A 15,618-nucleotide genomic window follows, 5' to 3' on the forward strand; every position below is an offset into this window, starting at 1 on the left:
ATATTGTCTGTAAAGGCTGATTTTATCAAATACAATCTGACTCAGATCTCACATAGATACATCGTTTCACAGACATTATTCCACTGACCTTGGTGAGTGTTGTTCAGCTTCATGGGTAATAATGATGGTTTTTTTCTTAAAATGTGTTTAATTACAGGGATATTTTCAAGGTCAAAAAAATAGAAATTCACGACTAGGCCTTACAGCAATATTCAGATATGTTCAAAATGATTTAAGTGCAACAGACTTCATATCATAATACGGCATGTAAAGTACATTCATAATGCGGAAGGGGAGATGGCCCAGTACCCTTAAATTGTAGTGACTGTAGTTTACTTGAAATAGCAGTAGCAAAAAGGAATTACGAAAGTCAAAGTACAAATATAAATACGATAAATAACAAACACAACTTAATTCACAACAAGGATGTGGAAACTAATTCATGAGCATGCGAGGTCAAGAAAACCGAACACAAACTGTCGAAGAAACACTATCACTGTTGAGTAACTTTTTCTATTCTACAAAAGTCGACAAAAATCTGTCAAAACAATAATATGCATGTGACCTTAAAAGTTTCAATAAATAAATGACAATTAAGTAAAAAAAAAAAAGGGTGTGTTTTTACGTCAAGTCTTAACCACAAGAATAAAAACGACAATAACGAAAACATAAGGACAGGAATAATCTTTCGTCGCAATCGCCACTGACACTGCAGCGCCCACATTCCTAGACGATGTCTCAAATCAGCTGAAGAATAAATGGCTGATTACACAACCTAAATATCTTACATTGTCCCATTGCAGTGCTACAGAGACGCACTGAGGGTGTGCCCCCAGTACACCTGCATGTTACTAGAGTGCTTTAAATAGCGCAACAATGGAGATGACACCACACCCAACTTTCATTCTGTGAACGGCTTGGACATTTCAACTACATGCTTTGGAGACAGTGAACCAGTCTTGTGTTTTACACATCCATAACACATATAGTAGCCTACTAAATACGACTAATACTACAGTATTTGTGCATTGCAGTGTGTTCTGGCCTTGTAGTCCAGTGATTGTAATGGGATTGTCTGCAATGAACTTGGTACAAGTTTTATTGGGTCTTATTATTACCTATTGTAACAATGGACATATATATATATATATTTTAAAAAACAGTGGCAGTTTTTTTTTTTATCTCTCTAGTTACTGTTAAGCAAACCTACTATACACATATTGTTGGTTTAAAGGTCCAGTGTGTAACATTTAGGAGGGTTTATTGGCAGACATTGAATGCACTACCACCAGTATGTTTGTGTAAGTGGACAATTACTTTAAAATAAAAAACATTTGGTTTTCATAGCCTTTTATGTGTACTTCAGGCACAGGCCTTACTAGATGGAAGGTGCCGCTTTGCGTGGCCATATCTCTCCAAATGGATGCCGGCTTTGTGTTTTGAAATGGAAGCTTAGAGTTGTGGAATGGTAAAATCCTTTCTGGTATGCAAAGGCCACTATATTTCCCTGCTGATGTGCTTGGTGGAGGGAGAGGGGAGCAGAGGAGTTCAATCTTTATTGTGCCATCGCACCATTGAATGTCTTGAGATTCTTACACATTGGACCGTTAAATCAAATCTTTGAATGCAGCAGACAGGGTCATTCCCATAGTGCACATGCACTTCTATCTATCCAACCCACATCCTGTTCCTCTGAGATCATTACAAAATGCATCCTGGTGGTGTGTAAATGAGATCGGTCTATGCCACCCGGTATGCAGTCATTTGGTAGTAATTCTGATTCTGGCTGCGAGCCACCCACACGAGCAGTGCAGCAGCCATCATGTGGAGTGGTGAGGAAATCAGGGCCAAGTAGAGGGACCAGCCCAGAGAGCCATCGACCTTATCAGGGAGCATGGACACCTTGTGGAGTAGGTCCATCCCTGCCAGGTAGCAGCACACTGTGGCTAGGGTGCACAGACCTGAAGGGCAGGAGATAAGGATTTTAACATTTTAGCGAGTCATTGTAACAAATCACAGTTGCAATGAATTACTGCATGCTGATGCATGAATGTATTCTTTAGAGTAAAAGTTCAACAATGCTTTTTAGAATGTATTTTGTCCATTGCGTTATGCCATAATAATATCATTGATTTCCTACTGGTTTTTAAGAAGCCTCGACATCAAAAATCAGAAGTCGTTCATAGGTGGTTTGAGATGTGTTTCAAATCAGTTTCCTACAGCAGCGTTTTTGGGTATACAGTCCCAACTCTCTCTGTTACTATATTATCTTCTAACTTTTATTTCCCTGTGCTTCGTCCCCCTTGGTTTGGTTCATTATGTGGTTGCACACATTGAAATGTATACTTCAAATACAGCATCATATACAGGGCCTGGCATATGTACTGCAGTGTTTACAGTTGTTTTGACGGGTTTTTTGCGGGTGAAGACATTTCTTGAAACAATGCTATTTTTTTTTTTTAACAGAAAACCTTTTTACTTGGAGACAATCTCATACTAATTTGGTATTAGTCTATCAGGTTTGTTGGGGGCAGGGAAACAAAGACCAGGTTTGAGAAACACTGAAATGAATGATATTCACCACTGTCCGCAGTTTCAAAACATAAGGATCGCTAACATTAACGCTAACAGTCTTACCAGCCAGCAAGTGAAGTACTCCTATGCCAAGGGTCGGAGTGAGGCTCCGGCAGAGGCAGGCACAGAACCCAGTCAGGCCTGCCAACAACACCAGGCCCAGGGAAACCAGGGGCAGGAGGAACTGGCACCTCCACAGGTCTACACACACACAGTATGAGTTAAAATGCACTCAGGTAAACTGAGGTCTTCATTATCCAACCTTGCATGACATACGATAGAGCCCCAACTGGGGGGGTTATATAGTATCCAGCATCACATTTTGTTCATAATTGATTACACACACATTACAACATCTAGTGCAAGATTGCAGGTAACAGCTTCATGCAAATTTAATGTGGGTAAACCTGTTGTGATCGAACTTACAGGTGCGCAGCATGTTCTCTCCACTATTGTGGTTTCCTGGCTCTTTGTACTTGGGCGTGAACTGCTGAGGTAGGGTGAAGCTTCGACAATCGAGCACCATTTTGGCATCTGAAAGAGGCATTTTCGTTCAAAAACCCATGTCTGAGCATGCATTAGACACTTTAATAAAGCTGAATGTTACACTACATTGATACACTTGAATGCTTTTTATGTTTCGCAGAGAAACTGCAGCATTATATCGACAAAAATGGTTTTGAATTGGAAATGCAAACTATTAAGCAATCTGAAACAGTAGGAGAAATATCAATACAAGGTCCAAATGGTGTGTAAAACTTAGGAGGGTTGAATATCAGAAATAAAACATACTTCCCTTTGAATAAGCCTTTTATATGTGCTTTTGGCAAAGGCTTTGTTTTGTGGAGGCTGCAATCAGCATGTGCAGATGCGTGTCTTGTATTTTGAAACGGAAGCTTACAGTGCAAATGAATGAGGCGTACAACAAAGAACAAGGGGCTCTCCAAACAATTGCCCTGTGTGATTATTTCTTTCAATTAAGTTTGGGGAAATTTGGTTAAAATGGTTTAATTGAAAACTAGTTATGCTGTGTCTCGGAGCGAGTAGACTTTATTCATTCACATTTGTTTTTCTGTTGATGTGACTCTGATCAGATTTGTGTCACTTCAGTATGTGGACCCGAGATTAGATGTACATCTGATACATGGGAATTGAGGTCATATCGGAAATCTAAGCAGCTTGTCGTTGTCATCTGCATGGCAAAGCCAAACAACAACAGGCAGTAGGCTACCTCCAGAGGCGCAGCTTGTGAACGGGCAAGGCGGGCAACTGCTTGGGGCCCCCGAGCCGATAGGGGGCCCCCCGACACTCGGAGCCTGATGGCTGTTTTTACTGAAATGTGCAGTGAGCAGCCGCATCACAGTCCCCCTTAAAAAACAATAGGCAATTTGCAATGACATCTCAGTAGGAAACTTCCCTAAAGGGGCCCCACCTCTCTTTAACCTGTGTGAAGTTATCGTTCTGCAAGTTTATATGTTTTTTTTCAGTTATTTACAGTATTTTATTGTTCTATATATTGTTTTATAACGTGGGTTCTTTACAGTGTAATGTATTTTTTTTTACGAAGTTTATATCGTTTTTTTAAAGCTATTTACAGTATTTTATTGTTCTTTACATTTATATTTTCACATACTTTTTAATTACAAGCTTTTTCCATGTTATTTCATTCATTTTGAAAAAAAGAAAAATATTTTGAAGTCATACATTTTTCGTTGGTTGTCAGATTATTTGTAACATAATGGTGATGAACCCTGGGAATTAGAATCGCCTCTGGCTACTTCACGATTCGATTTAATAACCAATTCAAATTGTGCGGAAGATACTGATAAATTGTAACTATGCAACAAGGCAACAAGGCAGGAAAGCATAAAACGGGAGGCAAGATATATTTTTTTTTCCGCAAAAATAAATGCATAAGAGAATCAGAGGGCAGTCGTGTCCACACGAGTCCGACACTTGTATGAATGTGAACCAAAATGAGTGGAAACAGGATCAGAACTAAACACTGTGGCTGAGGATGTGAAGTCACTGCAGAGTCCTATCTACCTGATGTGAGAATGAGCAACACCTGGAGTCAACACACAAGGTGGAGCTTATATAAACAGTAGCTCTATGGCGTGATGACATTTAGCGGGTGAGGTCTTTTCACATCAGCCTACCTGGCTCCTTGTACCACACAGCGTTGGCGGAAACGAGCACACATCTCCACCAGAGGCCCACAGTCCCGTTAAGGCGGAACAAGGTGTCGCTGTAAGTTTTTTCATCAAACTCCCCGTCCATGAACTCCTCATAGAGGGAGCGCAGCTCGGAGACGTTGGCCTCTCCGCGCACGGTGGGGCTGCTGTACTGGTACCAGTGCTGCGTCCCGATCGCCACAGACAGATACACAGTGGCCAGTATGCTCAGGACACAGGCAATGACCAGAGCTGTGGCGTAGCGGTTGTCAACCATTGTTCACTAAGTCAGACGCACGTCAAAGCAGATTAAAGTTAACGCCAGTGATCTAGTGTACGCGCATCAGCATCAGCGTCATAAAAAAAAAAAAATTCCGCGATGTTTCCTGTTAAGCGCGCCTCACCAAGGTCACCCCAGCATCGTCAACCTCACAAACAGACACGGTAGCAGCCGAGCAGCACCGCCTGCGTACTGTAATATGTCATGTACTCGTCTTCAGTAACAGTCAGCGTCAGCGTCAGCGACGCGGCTTGGATGCGCCATCTGTTCCCTTGTCCCACTTCCACAAACGGTGGGTGGAAAGGCGACGCCGCGGTACATATCACGCAGCAACAGACCTCAGTAATGATTTAAAAACAAACCGCGACTCCAAGGGATTCAACTGTCGCAGAGCAAACGTTTTGAGACCGGGAAAAAAAGCACCAGAGTGCATTTTGGTCTGCTCAGGACGGCAGGAAGATGCCGGGTGCATCGAGTCCAATTGTAAATACACTAATCCATGCGTTTTCCTCTTCCGGTTTCCCAATGTCGAAGTATTAACTGTTGGAAATTGACAAATACACCTCTGTTGCAAATGCTGATCTTTAGAAATCGGAGGAACATCAAATACAGGAAAGGAAAATAAAAATAAAAATGAGAGCACATATATTTGTTTGTTTTTTATTTTAATGTATTAAAATCATCATGTGTATGTGTGTATATGTGTGTATATATATATATATATATATATATACATACATACATATATATATATTTTAAAGTAGCGTTTCCCAACACATACTTTGTTCAACACCACCATGAAAACCCACAAGATCCACTTATTTTTTTCTACATACACACAAAAGACACTATTTTTCTTTTCTTTCTTTCTTTTAAACTGAAAATGTTTTCTATTCTGATCATTGACACTGTTCTCACATGAACTGTAAACATCTCACAGAATGCAGCTTTTGCATGATACATTTTGTATGAATAACAAAAATAATTACAAACATTGGACATTGGGTTGGACTATGAAACTAATAATAATAATAATAATAATAATAATAAATTGTATTTGTAACAAACATTATATAAAAAAAAGTGCTACAAAAGCGATCAAAAACACTTATTACAGATTAAAATATATATTTTTAAAACTGTCGATTGTCTGTGGGGGGCAGCTTTTCCCTTTACAATATACTGTCTGTGCAGCTTCTTTGCCATGTATCATTGACCATCATCATTAATCACATGCATTTGAGTAGGAAGAAAACTAGCACTTTGAGTTTATGCATTGAAACACATTTTGTTTGTACAAATTACTGAATATTTGACAAGGTATTTAAATTTGTGCAACAACCACAGTACCATTGATGATATGAACGATGAATGATTTGGTTCACCAAGAGCTCCAAGTACATCCCCATGTCTGATCAGTGCAAATATGTAATATATATTCAAGTGAGGACAAGCAAGGCCCAATTAAATGTTTTTTTGATTTGACACTGTGAAGCATCTGTACGTCTGCAAGCACACGCAGAATGGTCACAATGCCAGATCACAGATACCACACTCTGTGTCTGTTAAAGTAAGTTAGAGAAATGATAGCTAAGCAGTGCAAAGAAAATAAATAAAGGAGGCAGTAATGCAGAAAAAAAGAGGAGAAACACTTGTTTTGGATTTTTACTGACCCAAAATACAGCAACTAAGACATTTCTAAAGGGAGTTGGCACAAATGCTATTGCTGGCTTGACAGTATCCCTGACAATAGCACCAGGAAAAATGCAGTGATGAGGCTGATGTTCTCGGTTATTCCACCTGAAGTTATAGCTGAGAAGAAAAATCAAAACATGAGTAAACAAATAATTGTCAGACACTGGACTTTTCTAATGAAGTAGTAATATTTCTTACTTGTGCCATTAACGGTGATGGAGCTGAGTTCAATGTCAAAGCCAGTGACATTATCCGCTGCACTTATCAAAGCACTTGCAACCTCAGTGCCGCTAGGAACAGATGAGCTGGGGAACTGAAGACTTATCTTGTTGATGACTGATCCTTTTCTGCAAAAGTAGTTTGAAATGTTGTGTGAAATATCAGACTTCGGCCACTTTTGAGTTTTTTTTTTTTTTTTTTTTTTTTAAGTGGAACATACTGACAACATACCTGAATTCTTTCACCTTCATGCTTTGAAATGAGGGTAAATTCTTTTTAAACACAGGCGCAAGCTGCCAGAACAAGCAAACAAAAAACATTAAAACAATGCATTTAAACACGTTTTAATTGTTTTGTCAGAAAGCTGGCATACTCTCTGATAAAATAATCCAATAAGGCATTCCCACAGGTTTTCTTTAATGGTAAGACTTACCTGTCCTGTTATTGTAGAAGCACGAGATATATATGCAGGAGATGATTGATCCAACAAGTCATCTGTAAATGTAGCAGTTAGTGATCTGAATGATACATCTAGATTTGTGGCTGCTGCAGTGGTGGTGGTTGTTGGGGCTGCTGTAGTAGTTGTAGTTGCTGTAGTGGTGGTGGTTGTTGGGGCTGCTGTAGTAGTTGTAGTTGCTGCAGTGTTTGTTGTTGTTGGGGCTGTGGTTGTAGTTACTGCAGTGGTGGTGGTTGTTGGGGCTGCTGTAGTAGTTGTAGTTGCTGCAGTGGTGGTGGTTGTGGGGGCTGCTGTAGTAGTTGTAGTTGCTGCAGTGGTGGTGGTTGTCGGGGCTGCTGTAGTAGTTGTAGTTGCTGCAGTGGTGGTGGTTGTGGGGGCTGCTGTAGTAGTTGTAGTTGCTGCAGTGGTGGTGGTTGTCGGGGCTGCTGTAGTAGTTGTAGTTGCTGCAGTGTTTGTTGTTGTTGGGGCTGTGGTTGTAGTTACTGCAGTGGTGGTGGTTGTTGGGGCTGCTGTAGTAGTTGTAGTTGCTGCAGTGGTGGTGGTTGTCGGGGCTGCTGTAGTAGTTGTAGTTGCTGCAATGGTGGTGGTTGTGGGGGCTGCTGTAGTAGTTGTAGTTGCTGCAGTGGTGGTGGTTGTGGGGGCTGCTGTAGTAGTTGTAGTTGCTGCAGTGGTGGTGGTTGTGGGGGCTGCTGTAGTAGTTGTAGTTGCTGCAGTGGTGGTGGTTGTCGGGGCTGCTGTAGTAGTTGTAGTTGCTGCAGTGGTTGTTGTTGGGGCTGCTGTAGTAGTTGTAGTTGCTGCAGTGGTGGTTGTCATTGGGACTGTGGTTGTAGTTGCTGACGTGGTAGTGGTTGTTGTGGCTGCTGTAGTAGTTGTAGTTGCTGCAGTGGCTGTCAGGACTGCTGTTGTAGTTGTTGCAGTGGTTGTTGGGGCTTCGGTTGTAGTTGCTGCAGTGTTGGTGGTTGTCAGGGCTGCTGCAGTAGTTGTACTTGATGCAATGGTGGTAGTTGCTGGGGCTGCTGTAGTGGTTGTCAGGACTGCTGTTGTAGTTGTTGCAGTGGTTGTTGTAGTTGGGGCTGCGGTTGTAGTTGCAGTGGTGGTGGTTGTCAGGGCTGCTGTAGTAGTTGTACTTGCTGCAATGGTGGTAGTTGCTGGGGCTGCTGTAGTGGTTGTCAGGACTGCTGTTGTAGTTGTTGCAGTGGTTGTTGTAGTTGGGGCTGCGGTTGTAGTTGCAGTGGTGGTGGTTGTCGGGGCTGCTGTAGTAGATGTTGCAGTGGTGGTGGTTGTTGGGGGTGCTGTTGTAGTTGCTGCAGTGGTGGTGGTTGTCAGGGCTGCTGTAGTAGTTGTAGTTGCTACAGTGGTGGTGGTTGTTGGGGCTGCTGTAGTAGTTGCAGTGGTAGTGGTTGTCGGGGCTGCTGTAGTAGTTGTAGTTGCTTCAGTGTTTGTTGTTGTTGGGGCTGTGGTTGTAGTTCCTGCTGTAGTCGTTGTAGTTGCTGCAGTGGTTGTTGTTGGGGCTGCTGTTGTAGTTGCTGCAGTGGATGTTGTTGGGGCTGCTGTAGTAGTTGTAGTTGCTGCAGTGGTGGTGGTTGTGGGGGCTGCTGTAGTAGTTGTAGTTGCTGCAGTGGTGGTGGTTGTGGGGGCTGCTGTAGTAGTTGTAGTTGCTGCAGTGGTGGTGGTTGTCGGGGCTGCTGTAGTAGTTGTAGTTGCTGCAGTGTTTGTTGTTGTTGGGGCTGTGGTTGTAGTTACTGCAGTGGTGGTGGTTGTTGGGGCTGCTGTAGTAGTTGTAGTTGCTGCAGTGGTGGTGGTTGTGGGGGCTGCTGTAGTAGTTGTAGTTGCTGCAGTGGTGGTGGTTGTCGGGGCTGCTGTAGTAGTTGTAGTTGCTGCAGTGGTTGTTGTTGGGGCTGTGGTTGAAGTTGCTGCAGTGGTGGTGGTTGATGGGGCTGCTGTACTAGTTGTAGTTGCTGCAGTGGTTGTTGTTGTTGGGGCTGTGGTTGTAGTTGCTGCAGTGGTGGTGGTTGTCGGGGCTGCTGTAGTAGTTGTAGTTGCTGCAGTGGTGGTGGTTGATGGGGCTGCTGTAGTAGTTGTTGCCGCAGTGGTTGTTGTGGTTGTCGGGGCTGCTGTAGTTGTTGTAGTTGCTGCAGTGGTGGTGGTTGGCGGGGCTGTGGTTGTAGTTGCTGCAGTGGTTGTTGTTGTTGGGGCTGTGGTTGTAGTTGGTGCAGTGGTGGTGGTTGATGGGGCTGCTGTAGTAGTTGTAGTTGCTGCAGTGGTTGTGGTTGTCGGGACTGCTGTAGTAGTTGTAGTTGCTTCAGTGTTTGTTGTTGTTGGGGCTGTGGTTGTAGTTCCTGCTGTAGTTGTTGTAGTTGCTGCAGTGGTTGTTGTTGGGGCTGCTGTAGTAGTTGTAGTTGCTGCAGTGGTTGTTGTTGGGGCTGCTGTAGTAGTTGTAGTTGCTGCATTGGTGGTGGTTGTGGGGGCTGCTGTAGTAGTTGTAGTTGCTGCAGTGGTGGTGGTTGTGGGGGCTGCTGTAGTAGTTGTAGTTGCTGCAGTGGTGGTGGTTGTCGGGGCTGCTGTAGTAGTTGTAGTTGCTGCAGTGTTTGTTGTTGTTGGGGCTGTGGTTGTAGTTACTGCAGTGGTGGTGGTTGTTGGGGCTGCTGTAGTAGTTGTAGTTGCTGCAGTGGTTGTTGTTGGGGCTGCTGTAGTAGTTGTAGTTGCTGCAGTGGTTGTTGTTGGGGCTGCTGTAGTAGTTGTAGTTGCTGCATTGGTGGTGGTTGTGGGGGCTGCTGTAGTAGTTGTAGTTGCTGCAGTGGTGGTGGTTGTGGGGGCTGCTGTAGTAGTTGTAGTTGCTGCAGTGGTGGTGGTTGTCGGGGCTGCTGTAGTAGTTGTAGTTGCTGCAGTGTTTGTTGTTGTTGGGGCTGTGGTTGTAGTTACTGCAGTGGTGGTGGTTGTTGGGGCTGCTGTAGTAGTTGTAGTTGCTGCAGTGGTGGTGGTTGTGGGGGCTGCTGTAGTAGTTGTAGTTCCTGCAGTGGTGGTGGTTGTCGGGGCTGCTGTAGTAGTTGTAGTTGCTGCAGTGGTTGTTGTTGGGGCTGTGGTTGAAGTTGCTGCAGTGGTGGTGGTTGTCGGAGCTGCTGTGGTAGTTGTAGTTGCTGCAGTGGTGGTGGTTGTCGTGACTGCTGTAGTTGTTGTAGTTGCTGCAGTGGTGGTGGTTGTCGGAGCTGCTGTGGTAGTTGTAGTTGCTGCGGTGGTGGTTGTCGGGGCTGCTGTAGTAGTTGTAGTTGCTGCAGTGGTGGTGGTTGTCGGAGCTGCTGTAGTAGTTGTAGTTGCTGCAGTGGTGGTGGTTGTCGGGGCTGCTGTAGTAGTTGTAGTTGCTGCAGTGGTGGTGGTTGTCGGGGCTGCTGTAGTAGTTGTAGTTGCTGCAGTTGTGGTGGTTGTCGGGGCTGCTGTAGTAATTGTAGTTGCTGCAGTGGTTGTTGTTGGGGCTGCTGTAGTAGTTGTAGTTGCTGCAGTGGTGGTTGTTGTTGGGGCTGCTGTAGTAATTGTAGTTGCTGCAGTGGCTGTTGTTGTTGGGGCTGCTGTAGTAGTTGTAGTTGCTGCAGTGGTGGTGGATGTCGGAGCTGCTGTAGTAGTTGTAGTTGCTGCAGTGGTGGTTGTTGTCAGGGCTGCTGTAGTAGTTGTCGTTGCTGCAGTTGTTGTTGTCGGGGCTGCTGTAGTAGTTGTCGTTGCTGCAGTGGTTGTTGTTGTCGGGACTGCTGTAGTAGTTGTCGTTGCTGCAGTGGTGGTGGTTGTAGGGGCTGCTGTAGTAGTTGTTGCAGTGGTGGTGGTTGTCGGGGCTGCTGTAGTAGTTGTAGTTGCTGCAGTGGTGGTGGTTGTCGGGGCTGCTGTAGTAGTTGTAGTTGCTGCAGTGGTGGTGGTTGTCGGGGCTGCTGTAGTAGTTGTCGTTGCTGCAGTGGTGGTGGTTGTAGGAGCTGCTGTAGTAGTTGTTGTTGCTGCAGTGGTTGTTGTTGTCGGGGCTGCTGTAGTAGTTGTCGTTGCTGCAGTGGTTGTTGTTGTTGGGGCTGCTGTAGTTGTTGTAGTTGCTGCAGTGGTGGTGGTTGTGGGGGCTGCTGTAGTAGTTGTAGTTGCTGCAGTGGTTGTTGTTGTCGTTGCTGCGGTGGTTGTTGTTGTTGGGGCTGCTGTAGTAGTTGTCATTGCTGCAGTGGTGGTGGTTGTGGGGGCTGCTGTAGTAGTTGTAGTTGCTGCAGTGGTTGTTGTCAGATTTGTGGATGTAGTTGTTTTTACCACTGTGATGTTCAACAGATCGGTTTTAATTACTTTTGTGTAAACTTCAACCACAAAATAAAGTTCACATTACTACAAACCTTTAACACCAGGATTATTAAAGCAACACAATGGAGCATTTTGACCTCCAAATAATGTCCTTCAAGTTTTCAGGTAATAAACCAACTTACAACAGGGTGCTCCCCAGTGTGCGACTTGAGTAGCTTATCAGTGTGAAAGGTGAGGAAACTACCACTACCAACAGTCCCTCTCTCCAACCTGCAGTAGATCCACTAGAAAGACGAGATGGAGGCCTGGGCCAAACTCGAATGCAAACTAAGAAGGCAAAAATGCCTTCTTGCTTTCACCAAAACATGGCTCGGTGAATTAAGAAGCTGCAAATAAGTGGGTTTGGAAGCCCGTTTTGACTTGACTGGACAGAAAAGATCACAAACGAGTACATCACAACATAATAGTGCATTTCTGGTGCCTGTGTATGAACCCACTTTCAGGTATTCAAAGCCTGTAGAGGAAACTGTGTGGGGTTTTCTCCACTGCTTTTTAATAATGTACAAAGACAGCTGCAGAACATCCCAGGAAGTTTGGTATATTATAAATATAGTGAACAACAAACAACACTGCCCTCCTCTCCTGTCAGAGTCAGATCATGCAAATGCTCTACTTCCTTTTGCAAAATGAGTGGAGTGGTGATGAAATTCTCCATGATGCCTTTTGGCCAATGTTACAGTGTGCCCCAATGAAAACGAATTGCCATTCCATTGTTCCTTCTGCAATCAGGCTAAATCTGAATATTTTAATATAAGAAAAAAAGGGGGAAAGGCACCATCGTCAAAGTTGAGGGGTCCATATCGCCTGCGCTGGAACTTTGCTGGGGACATTTAACTATTGCCTGACCAGGCATTGTTCACCATCTCCCCAACGCTGCGCCCGGCCCCTCCATGAAAAGGGGGCCATCTCGGTCAGCGCGCCAGCCCTCACTCATTGCACCACGTGAGACTCCTTGGGCCGTGTTTCAAGGCGGGTCGGGTGGGTTACCGAAATCGTTGCCCAATTTACGGTGGCTGGAGCTACCCCTAGCAAAGGCTAGGGGTAGCTCACTACTTTCCAAGCCGACCAAGAGCCGGTTACGGCGCACCACCGGTGGAGGAAATTCATCTGGCAGGGCCAGTGACCGGAGAGAGGTCCTGTGAAGGGATCCTCCCGCACATTCTCAGTTTTTTTTATGTGTATGTGTTATTTTTCCTTTTCCCTAATAGGAGTGTCAGATCAACTCAATATACTGTAATACAGTGCATATTGTACTGAATGCTTGCTTGATGAATACTTGTACCCAGCACTTTTCAAACCACACTCAAGCTTATTGTTATTGTCCCTGGCACTTTTAAAAACAAACTGACGCCCTTGGCCACCATCAATGTTATGCTCACCCTGGATTTCCGCTGGACGCGGAACGGCAGCAGCGCGGTCGCTGTTGCAAATCGCTTCCATTCTAATCAATGAGTGCATTCCCACCGGCCGCGCTGCGGCGCGTCTCAGCAGCGGCCCAGAAGCGGCTCGCTGCGCCTTAGTGCTATCGATAGGAATCAGTTCTATTTTTTCCGTTGCCGCTGCTGAACCTCGTAAATTTCAACGAAGCAGATCGCACAAGACAGGAAGTCCGACACAGAATCAAAGTAAAACATTTCTGCCCCCATTTCAAAATAAAACACAATACGCAGGTCATATAACCTGTCACAACTTCACATCAACATTACGTCGTGACCGGTGCTGCCAGGTAAACAGTCAATTAATCAGAGCGTCTCGGAGAGTCATAATGTACGACGAGAGACTGATTGTTGAAGTGGAGAAACATAAAATCATTTATGACACCAGATCAACAGTTCTTCCACGTCGGAGAATGAAAAGAAGCTGTGTTGTTGTTGTTTACTTTATACACACAGTCTATCGCTGGATCTCGCGAACTTGCGTCCGTTCGAGATTATCGCGCGATCTTCCGTGAATACCGCCGGCTCCCAAGGCTCCGCGCCGCTGCCGTAACGTGCCCGGTTGGGATTGCCGCCGGGCAGAGGACGAAGCAGAACCGCGCCGCTACCATTCCGCGGCCGTTCCGCGTCCAGTGGAAATCCGGGGTAACACAACACTTACCCTTCCAGTGACAACAATGCTCTGTTTAGTCAGTAGACTCCAGAGTTGAATGTTTGCCAAATTGCGTCCATTTGATTCCCTTCCTCTTGTAAATTCAGTGACTCTCTGGCGTAAGATGAAGGGAAGTTAAGAAGGAATGACATTGGAATAATGTCCTCTCGCGCCGTTTCTACCCTTGTAAAAAGCAAGCTGGGTAATTTTAAGGATCGGATATATATATAAAATGTGTCAAGTTTTACAATTTATCACTTGATCTCTATGGATTTAAGGTGCACAGTGAACTCTAACAGGTTGAATCCAGCACCGGTCTCGTTCATTTTTGCCGCATCTTAGGCTGCCAACATGGCGGTTCATGGGGACCAAATTATGTGACATCCTGAGCTCTATGACATACATTTCAGAAATATAGGCTTCTTAACCTTGTTTGTACATTAGAAGTCCTGCTTCAGAGTTCACCAACAAATTCACATTACTGCAACAAATATTTTGCGACAGTTGTAACAGACAATACTATTTCCCAACTGTAGGGGGTCTTCAAGAGCAAATCCTACATTGTGTTACTTTAATTGCAACCCCTTTATGATATACATATACATGCTTCCTTGAGAAGGACATTACCTACCTATCAAAATAAGGAAAACCAGCATGAGCAGTTTGACACCCATCCTTTAAACGTGTCTATAAAATAAAGAGAAGTGAAACACATTAAGATTAGGTGTTTGTACAATTTACCAGAATCATTTTTTTTTTTTTTCATAAATCCTATCGATGTGTAATTAACAAGCAAATTGTGTGATTTATATTTTATCATATGTAACTCAAAATACTTAATTGTCTCATCCTGTCATATTTTGATTACACTACAGCAAAAACAACTGAACAGAATGAGATTAAAACAGCATTAAGTGAAACAACATAAGTATGTATAAGTAATATGTGTCACAAAACTAGTATAACTGCCTTGAGCTGATTACTTCTGAAATATTGCCAGCAGTTTCACAAATGTTTGAAAAATAAAGACATTTATTTGACTGAAAATAACCCCACATATATTTCAGTAAGTCTTCACTTTAGTCCCAACGTAGTAACTCAACAAATATGAAGAGTATCACCATAACCCTTGCCACTATTTTCAAGCAGAAACAAGCCGGAAATGTCCCCAACAAAAGAATATGAACCTTGAAATTACAATGATTCTAAGAGCTGATTCAAAGGTGATTCAAACAACCTTTACCTTATCATACAAACATGAAACAAAGACACACAGATTAAAAATGTATGTATCGGAAAACAGACCTGAATACGTTTGGATATACTCACCCAAAATTAACCAATACCAGTTGAAATTTTTCTCCTTTTTTTCTGGTATAAATGATCAGTTACTGTTTTTAAATTCACTTCAGTAACACTTCAAAGTATCATGCCCTGTGACATCCCATATCTGTTCAGGCTTTTATATACTAGAACTGAATAAAAGATAATGACGTTCTCCTTCAGAAATGCTGTAGCACCTGATGTAGAAAACCAAATCAAGGGTAGGGCATGGGTATGGTTTTACCAGTGTGACGGTACGTTACAACAAGCAATAATTATAGTAAGGGAAGCTAACTAGGTGAATCATAGTTGGCAATTATTCTGAAAATATGTATTTTTGACAACCTATCGCAAAGCTTAAGTTCATGAAATATTGCATACACGTTTGTACTCTTGAGGGAGAAGTAGAAGTGGGCATATCAATAAATGTTTAGGTAACAGATTTAACGCTGGATGCTGTCCAGAAATCACCAAGAACATTGGTGTTGTAG

At 43.7% G+C, this 15,618-nt stretch overlaps 1 protein-coding gene across 1 annotated transcript; it reads right to left on the reverse strand.

The window, feature by feature from the left end:
• Positions 1-1,740: 1,740 nt before the first annotated feature.
• On the reverse strand, positions 1,741-5,025 carry LOC310943549 (claudin domain-containing protein 1-like; the record flags this gene model as incomplete). The annotated part of the gene is made up of 4 exons (XM_083909150.1): positions 1,741-1,961; positions 2,638-2,775; positions 3,001-3,108; positions 4,734-5,025. 4 exons carry the CDS (start codon positions 5,023-5,025, stop codon positions 1,741-1,743), a joined length of 759 nt encoding a protein of 252 aa, XP_083765276.1.
• Between the last annotated feature and the right edge of the window lie 10,593 nt (positions 5,026-15,618).

The sequence above is a fragment of the Microchirus variegatus genome, assembly GCF_963457635.1.
Source record: "Microchirus variegatus genome assembly, chromosome: 2".
NCBI classification, from domain to species: domain Eukaryota; kingdom Metazoa; phylum Chordata; class Actinopteri; order Pleuronectiformes; family Soleidae; genus Microchirus; species Microchirus variegatus.